Below are 9,510 nucleotides of genomic sequence, written 5' to 3' on the forward strand. Positions count from 1 at the left end.
TTATTATCATATTACTGATACTGGTAAGTTAAAGTAAGAAGTCTATAAGGGGTGATATGGGGTATACGGATTCCAATCAGAGCTTGCAGTTATGACTTGTTGTTGTTATATGGTTTCTTGTTATTGATAATTATGTATTGATGGATTGCTCTTGTCATTGTTGTTGGTATATGGTATTGGAGGAGGTCCTTGTTACAGGGTAGATGCTGCCCAAATTTACATAAACGAGCTACTAGTTTAAGTTGTGAACTTAGCCTTTACTCAGCACTGATTTTGAATCTCCTTATGTTATGGTAGATTGAGTTGAGTTGTTTGAAAAATTGCTTGGAAGGTATTAAGGACTCAATGGAGTTAAGGTATATTAAGGTTATCCCTTCTTTCCTTTTGGCATGATCCATATGATACAAATGAAACGAGCAAACGCCGAACTTTCACAAATGACTCTATTCTTAGAAGTACTAGGGGTGCATATGTTCTTGATTCCCCATGTGTCCTATTATTATATCGTTTGTTCATGGGTCTCAGAAAATACGTAAGTTGATAAAGTTTATTTCATGGTATTAATCGAAGGCATAATGATCTTATGACATTCCGAGAGATCTTATTGACTTACTTCATTATGCATTGCATTCATTTATACATGTACATTGATCCATGACCAGATGGCGTTATATACGCATATATTATATGTATATGGGGTATGGAAAAAGGTTATGGCGTTATATCGCACCACCACCTTATCAGCCGGTATACGTTGATGATTTCACCCACAGTGGTCGAGATGATATGATGGGATGCCCTCAGAGGCTTGATGATGTTATGTACACATATACCTATGCATGGTATGACATTTATACACATATGCATCACATTATAAATGTTTCATGATTCACAGAGCTATTCAGACTTACATGTTGAGTACTTTACTCCATGTTTCTTTCATGTCTTTTATATACTGCTTTCATGCCTTACATACTCGGTACTTTATTTGTACTGGCGTCCCTTTTGCCTGGGGACGCTGCGTTTCATGCCCGCAGGTCCCGATAGACAGGTTGACAGTCCTCCAAGTAGGCTATCAGCTCAGCGGAAGGTGTTGGTGCACTCCATTTGCTCCGGAGTTGCCTATTTGGTCAATATGATTTGGACATGTATTGATTGGTATGGCGGGGGCCTGTGACGACCTTTATGACATTTATATACTCTTAGAGGCTTGTAGATAGATGTCATATTTATGGATACTTGTATGGCCTTGTCGGCTTATATTTTGAGTATACAAATGATCATGTCAGCCTTATAGGTCTGTATGTCACATGTATAAGTTTCTATAATCATGTTGGGCCGTCCTATGTCTAGTATTCCCTTATGTTTTATTCTGGTTATCTTATGACGGCCCTTCTAGCCCATTTACCCATGATGGTATGATAAGAAAGATATGTTACGTTGGTACTCGGTTGAGTAAGGCACCGGGTGCCCGTCGCGGCCCTGCGGTTTGGGTCGCGACACATAACCAAATTTAACCATAATTAGGAAGGTGTTCTTAGATTTAGCACATTTTGACATTTCATCAAACACCTAATATGTGAGATCGATTACAAGGTCCCATAATAAAAATTCCTCTATCCTCACCATGAATTTTCAAGCAGCCAACCAATATACAATATCCCTACAACACCCATCAACCATCATTAGTCACATGCATGCCAAACCATTTGCTTCAAACCCACCAAAATCACATTTTCTAGTCTTCACATACTCCCAAATTCGAGATTGAGGGCTTATGGATTTCGGTCACCATCCAACAAACCCTACCATGATAAGATCCTACATAAACCCATTATTTTATTTTCTAAAATCTAGGAATGAAGTCTTACCTTGTAAGTAGAAGGTCTTGTGAGTTTCCCCCTTGAATTCCCAAGGTTTGTGCAAAAATTGAAGAGTATAATTTGATAGAGCTTCTCCCCCTCTCTCTAAATTGATACCCTCACTCTAAAACATCAAGTTATATCTGATAAAATGACCCCCTAAAGCCTTATATCAAAATAGGGTCGGATAAGAAAATTTTCAAAAATTCCCCCCGATGTCAATTATGTGGTGTAATTCCGTGGTAGCAGAACAGATATGTGGCCAGGAGAATGGCCACAAAATGGTATGTCAATTCCGCGATGCCATTTCGCGGTAGCAGAATGGATATGCGGCCAGCAGAATGGCCACAAAATGGCTTTCAAATTCTGGGTTGGGGCTGGTCAATTTCACGATGCAATTTCGCGGTAGCATAATGGTTATGCAACCAGCAGAATGGCCACAAAATGCTTTTCAAATTTGATTTGCTTCTGATTCATTCCGTGGTGATTCCATGATCAGCGGAACAGATCCGCTATAGCATAATGGACCACAGAATTGTCGCTTTCTACAAATTCTTCTACCAACTCCACGATGCATTGCACAATCCAAAAATCCGGTTTGTGGCACGTTAGCTTACCTTGGCACCATTAAAACTTAAATCCTTGGTGAACTTTTACAGGGCCTTACAAGATATTAGCTTCAAACTCAATGCTACCTTCCCACTCAATCTGCAATACGTCTCGGTGCTCCGGCTAATGTTTCAGAATACCCTGATATATAACAGCTCAGGCCACTAGTGATAATGTCCGCTTTGAGATTAGGTCAGCACGACTTTATCATGTGCTTTCTTATATACCTAGCATCTCTCCTGTATTTTACTAATATGAGATTTGCCCAGGGATATTACATAATCCTTGAGACAAATTCTTTCATCCTCAATACTAAAACTAAGGTTCCTTAATTGATTTTACTAATATTTGAAGCTAATTCCATTTCATTTGCTCTGTGATAGCACTTCTAATATTTAACTCCCCAGATGCTCAGGTTTTCATTGACTTTGCCAGCCACTCCAAAACTGGTAATAGCACAAGCATAGGAGGTAGTGTACTATTTTCTATCATTAGCTTCACCAAATAGATCTGTTATCTTTAACACTAATTTATTTCTGTGTCTTTTATGACTTGCTATCATTTTCTCACAATTATTGACAATTTGGTCACGGCAGATACTCAGTCAAGTTCAAGTATTAGCGTATGACAATTTGACAATTTGATCACAAATTCTGACAAATAAAAGAAGCTTAGAGTATGATACAGATTGGACCAATTCAAGATTACATGATTCTCCATAAAACATTGTGTAGCTACACGAAGCGCTTAAAGTTTAGGAATTCAAAAGGCCATAAATTAATGCTGAGAACTTACATGTATAGAAAATGCATCAGCTTGGATCACACAAGAGATGACCATGTTGAGTGAGCATATGAAGGAATTAAAAATATCCGCCACGAAAGGATGATACACTAAGTGGCGCCCAAAGCATGCCAAGTTACCTTGTTTTATCTTTCGTAGAAGCAGGTAAACTGACTTTCCCCTTCACTCTTTTTCTCCTGTTGGTAATAAATCAAGGGCTCATTGTATCCTTTAGCAATTTGGCATTTGGCATCAGTTTCTTTCACTCACTCTGTGCTAGCTGAGATAGTCACTACAGAAGAGCAGATGAAATCATCGACAAAATGACAACTTAGCTATGCACTTTGAAGCACGTCAGGTTGGGGAATAACTTGAGCAGTTGATCACGGCTGCGATTCTACAAAGTGATGTACCAGCATAGTAAGAACAATCATATGAATCATGGGGCGATATGAGAAAAATATGAAAGGTCATATGGGAAGAATGGGGACTTCCAGCCGACCAAGTGATAAACTTAGAAAACCTACTGTGTAAACCATATTGAAAGATGGAAGGCTTAATTGCTAATAGCACAATCCAGTTGTTTTCCAACTTTATCACATGCGATTTTACGAGCCAATGTTCTAGGAAACAAAGGTGATAGCATGGCTGGAGATTCTAAAGATATTCTGTACCTTTATATTGGTGCAGCCATTTACATCAAGGGTTGTAAGTGTATCAGAGCAAAAGCTAGAAAGCACCTCCAAGCACTTGTCAGATACCCCAAGTATCCCAAATAAACTGCAGGAGCAGCACAAAAAGAAATTAAATAAATATAGTACAATCAGATTGCTGGAAGGTCACGAGTTTAGTCGGTTACCGAAATCGGCCACCAGGTCATTAATTAACTTTCAAACAAATCTGCAGTCAATAGCAATTGACTATACTTTATGTTTTATTATTGCTTAAGCTGGAGGTCCAGTGACTAGACAAACCTTGAAACATGAAAAAGCAGGACATCCCTATCTCAATTAGTTCACAAAATTGAATATTTGTCAATTTTGTGGAGGTGGTGAAGTAACATATCATAGGCCATCTCCGTCTCCTATTTTTATTGATAATTTTAGGTCCAGATTTACCTTAGGAATTCAAGAGACCTGCAGCCTTGAGCTATTGCTATTACCCCAACATCAGTGACTCGTACACACCTGTCAATGCCAATAGATATCAGTCCAAGAACATACTACTATATCTCCTTCTGCTCCAGATGAAAATTAAAAAATAACTGTGTTACATACCATGTCAAATTGAGAGACACCAGGTTTTTGCACATGGCTATACAAGAAAGCCCATCATCTGTTAGATTCTGAAGGACAACTTGAGTTAATACAATGTCACTTAAACAATTTCATCATTGCACCATGCAATAGCATAATGCACGGAAAAAAACAGTTCAAGAGAATGCTAAAGATTATACCTGAGCACCACAGAGATCCAGGAATATAAGATGAGGCAAAAGAGATATCTTCTTATAAGCTTCATCTGTTAAACTGCAAGTAAGAAAGGAAGCAGCTTGTCTGATGAGGAATTCAAACAACACATGCAAATTTGTAGTATATCTTTGAGAGATAGAAAGGTGCATACACACACGACATACAATAAAACGGAACATATTTTTTTGACAGGTATATAAAAATGAAACAAGTGGTTACGTGGAAAGGGCGTAAAGGTTCAAACTCTGAAGAGAAGAGCACTTCAGTAAAATCCGTTGCAAACCAGAATCTGTCAGCTTGATGCACCTAATAACATCTAACTAAATCAGTACAATCAAGAAGACATAATTGTGTCTATCCCTCTCAAAAAGGTTATAAAGACCAAACAATTAGCAATACTCTAAAAATACTCAATTATAAGTATCCTTCTTAGAGAAAGGGAGGTTTATCAATATCAGACCATCACCATACAACACACGAAGGCCTAAAGCCAAGAAAGAGCACGCTTCTATCCCAGAGATGCTATAACATTTGAAAACAACTCTTCCTTAACATTTTTTTTCTTTTTCTTTCTCTCTCAGAACAATCTTTTGCAAATTGAGAGAAAATCTCCAACCTAGTGATGTTCAAGGATTCCATTTCTTGATAATTGTCAGCAACAAGATGCAAACTTTTATCTGTAATATTCTGCATAGCATATCAACAAAATGAGACGATCTTCAGCACAAAAGAGTATAAATTAAATGAAAGTCAGAGGATTTGCATAATGAGAAACAAGTGCAGTGTGTTTGCATATTGCGAACTTAAACTGTTGAAAAGCACCTGCAGCTCAGGGCAAAGAGAATGAATGTAGGAGGTAGAAGTCACAGACTGACACAGCAGCCAAGCAAAATAAGAATTAGATCGTTATACTTATCACTAAAGAAAAAGGCAAAGGACGAATTTGAAATGTTTTGAGGTGAACTTCACAAACACCTCAGCATATTTGTCTTGTATAACTGAAGAGCAAATTAAAACTAACTTGCTTTATCTAGGCTCCTATTGAACTTTACAATAAGGTCAATAGAGACATGATAAAGTTCTAGTGAATGTAGTACATATTGGCATCAGGTTGATTTAGGGAGACAAAAAGCTTTTGAGTGTATCCTATGTTGCACGAGTGTCAAGCCTTAGATGCATGGAGCTCGCATCAAATGATATTATCATTAGATACAGTAGAAGCTTCTTTTTACTTGTGTTGCAAGTGTGCAGAGTATCACTTACTACTTTTCTCTTATACTTGTCAAATTTTATACAAGGCCAAACACCTAGATAGCCCCTTAAACTTGGCAAGATTTGTCCGGAACTCCAACTTAGCTAGGGACCATTTAGACACTCTCGTAAACACCTCAGACTGACAGAGAAAATATTTTGTTTTCCACATACATTTAAGTGTGTACATGACTTAAAATTACGCTTTTCTCTTGGTTTTTTGTCCTTTTGACCCTCCTCCTCCTTCCTCACTTTTCTTAGATCATTTACCAACTCCCATTCCTATTTAATCCTAATTGATAAACATACAAGAATAAACAATGAAAGAACTTGAAAACCACATCTTATATAAGCCCATGGTTAATTGCTACCATGGCAAAAAACTTCCGCTACTACAAGAAGTCGTCGTGAAAATGAAAAAGAAGCCGGAGGCAGATTAGGGGTATGGGATCTGAAAAGAAAAAGAGGGAGGGATCTGAACAAAAAGAAGAAAAAGCAGGGGAGGGGTCCCAACAAAGAAGAAGCAGCTATCTTTTCTTCTCCGTTTTTTAGAGGAAACGAGGGAATCTCGAATTAAGTCATGGCTGGCCAGAAAAATGATCGCCGACCATCGACGTTTTGGGCCAGTAAATGTTCTCTCCCTCGCCTTTCTTTCACGCCCTAAAACTCACTTCATTACTTAGTGTTAACCACGGATTGTACCATGGAAAATACCAGAACCTTTTGCCAGAATCATTGTCCAAAAACCAAACTCCGACAGCCCACCAGGTCGAGAATGACATACCCCGTGTTTTTAGTTTGTTTTGGTGAAGCCACCAGGTCTCTACTTGTATAGATGATTGGGTGGCTTTTATTAGAGAACCATATTTCATTTCAGGTTCTTTACTTTTTTGGTATACTGCTTGTATACAGGGTCTTTTTTCTCCCAACATGAATAGAGATATTTACTTTACCCAAAAAAATGAAGTCTTAAGCATTTTAGACAAGAATAATAATTTACAAAGAACGCTGAAGTCGACGTACACAGCAATAATAATTATGTTTCAATCCCAGCTATGCTGGGATTGACTATATGAATCATCATATCCATGTTGCTTCATTTAGGCCGGTCTTTATCAAATATCAAATATTTAGGTTCTCTAACACTATATGTTCTCTGCATTTTCTCTAGCATACAAATATCTAACAAGATTAAAAAAACTCCTAGACAACATTGGACCTAAAGTGAGCATACTAACATGACTAAGCCTTAAGCCCAACTAATTGGTATCGCTTGTATGGATCTTTTTCTTCTGTTGTTCCCTATTTTTTGTTAAGTCTGCATGAATTCCAAGAAATTGCAGGTCTTTCAAAGCAACTTCCTTCGTTGTGATTTTAGGTCTATCTCGCCCCTCTGTAGCTTAAATCACCATGGTCTCAGACCTATGAACCGGCGCTTCTGGAGGTTGATGCAAGACATGCTCATAAAATAATACTGAAACATATGTATAACACATTAGAAATCCATGTACCTTGCAGCCACTTAAGTTCAAATCGACCACTGATCTGCAGTTCTTGACCAGATGAGTAATGCCAACATCTGTTACTCTAAAAGTTTATCCAAAAATTGCAGGTGACAAATTGAATCTCTTTGGTCATGCATCAGCTATATAATAAACTGGGAAAGAGCATTAGATGAAGCTTGAGATACCTTACATTCCAATAAATGGAAAAGACCTTCAGTCTAGGACAAGTACTTGTCACTACTTCGATTGCCTTGTCAGAGATCCTTTGACAGCCATTTAGATTTAGAATCTCCAGATTTAAAAGGGAATCCCCACACTGCAGATTTATGACACCACGGAAACATCAAATTTTCTGTGACAAAAAGAGTACCATGCAGGACACATTAAAAGTTATTTGTTACCACATATTACAAGGATTAAGCAAACTTTTAGTTATCTCCATTAGATGATAAGATCTAAGCTGTTAAGATAACAAGGAAAAAGATTACTTCTAACTTTCTGAGGATTATAAAATGGTTCCAAGTAGATGGTGGTAAATAATAAGGTCAGAGGTGCTAATCAAATGAGGCAGCCTCCACATCGGAATTTGTACTGACTGGAAATTATAGAAGAAACTATGAAAACATGCTAATTTATATGACTTCGCAAATCCCACCTTGCTTTTAACAATTTCCAGTTGCTTGTCTTCAATATCCTGTGCAAACTCAAGGTTGATATGCTTCACATTGCGATATCTCGGCTGCAAAAACAAAATATAAGACAAATAAAAGACCTGTCTCCCTAAATTAAAGAAACTCATTCTTATAAATTGCTTCTTTTCATCACCAACTTAACAGAATAGCACATAAACCAATGAAGACTGGCCTGGTTATCAGTTAAGACGGAGGCTAAGACAAACATCTGCGGCCTTTGTCAATGTACGGTTTTATGTCCAACTCAGACATCACTTTTTTGGGATGAAGGTGGTATCCAGGCCAGCTTGCACACACCTCAATTATTCTGGGTACCTGCTACCTCCAACCAACCCAAGTACCGGGTAACTCGCCCGCCAAGGTTGGGGCAAATGTGAAGAAATCACCTAATCAGTATTATCCTCACTAGTATCTGCACCAGATGGAACTAGTTCCTACTAGTGTTCCTATTGCTTGACAAAAAAGGTAGAAAGAAGCCAACGAAACCTAGCCTAGTGGTGAGCATTTAAGATGAAGGTGCTAAGACCAAGTGATTTCCGGTTCTTATCCCGTCGATACATGGGTTATGTCCAACATAAATATTGGTCTTCTCTCCACTAGTATCTGTAATAGAAGCTGATACTACCATCTTAACAGCACCAAAGAGCTGCAGGCTTACAGTTATACAACATACAACATCTACCTAAACCAAAATAAGACTAGTTTTATCTTTCAGCCCCTCTTATCATATGGGACCCGATTTCCATCTTTCTCCACTCACATTATGCTTCCAAATTTCCAAAAGACAAACTATAACGCAGTTCACTTTTCCTTCTTACATTAATCCAGGAGCCAAAACTGGTTACTTAGAAAAATCTATTAGCATGATAACTAACCCACAAAAGAAAAATGGATAAAAAGGAAACAAACCAAAGAAAGAGCTGAAACAAGGCGATTGCCAGCATTACTCATCTCATGAAAATCAAGAACCTGTAAGAGAAAAACAAATACACAAAAACAATACAACCCCACATAAGGAAATTCGTACTTTTTTTATAAAAGACATTAAATAAATAAATAAATATATATATATATATATATATATATATATGTAAATAAAGAATTGAACTAACCAGCCAGAGAGAGGGGTGTGAATGGAGACTGCGGTGAATCCAAGGGCTGATAAATAGAAGAGTGATGAGTTCTCTTTGGGGGAGTCTGGTACTCACTATTTTCATCACTTTTGGCACTGTTTCTTTGTTCCAAATAGCTTCTGCTGTTACCTTTTCCTCCATTGTTCTGCTGGACTTCGACAATGGCTCTTTCTGCATTTTCTCCATTTTTAGTCCTTTGTCAT

The 9,510-nt window shown here is 37.8% G+C and overlaps 1 protein-coding gene across 1 annotated transcript; it reads right to left on the reverse strand.

Annotated features, from left to right (window-relative positions):
• LOC109223478 (F-box protein At3g58530) lies at positions 3,116-9,510 on the reverse strand. Its single transcript, XM_019387808.1, has 12 exons — positions 9,287-9,510; positions 9,084-9,143; positions 8,138-8,221; positions 7,668-7,798; positions 7,489-7,564; positions 5,343-5,413; positions 4,946-5,032; positions 4,711-4,783; positions 4,532-4,599; positions 4,373-4,441; positions 3,929-4,034; positions 3,116-3,651 (listed from the first exon to the last, which is right to left on the reverse strand). Exons 1-12 carry the CDS (start codon positions 9,491-9,493, stop codon positions 3,586-3,588), a joined length of 1,098 nt encoding a protein of 365 aa, XP_019243353.1. The 5' UTR covers positions 9,494-9,510; the 3' UTR covers positions 3,116-3,585.

The sequence above is a fragment of the Nicotiana attenuata genome, chromosome 3 (assembly GCF_001879085.1).
Source record: "Nicotiana attenuata strain UT chromosome 3, NIATTr2, whole genome shotgun sequence".
Classification (NCBI taxonomy): domain Eukaryota; kingdom Viridiplantae; phylum Streptophyta; class Magnoliopsida; order Solanales; family Solanaceae; genus Nicotiana; species Nicotiana attenuata.

Coding starts and splice junctions, on each gene's coding strand:
- LOC109223478 (XM_019387808.1), bottom strand. CDS start 9,493: ATGGAGAAAATGCAGAAAGAGCCATTGTCGAAGTCCAGCAGAACAATG. Junction 8,222..9,083: donor TTGTTTCAGCTCTTTCTTTG/GTTTGTTTCCTT, acceptor TTGTTTTTGCAG/CCGAGATATCGCAATGTGAA. Junction 4,442..4,531: donor GTGTCTCTCAATTTGACATG/GTATGTAACACA, acceptor TGGCATTGACAG/GTGTGTACGAGTCACTGATG.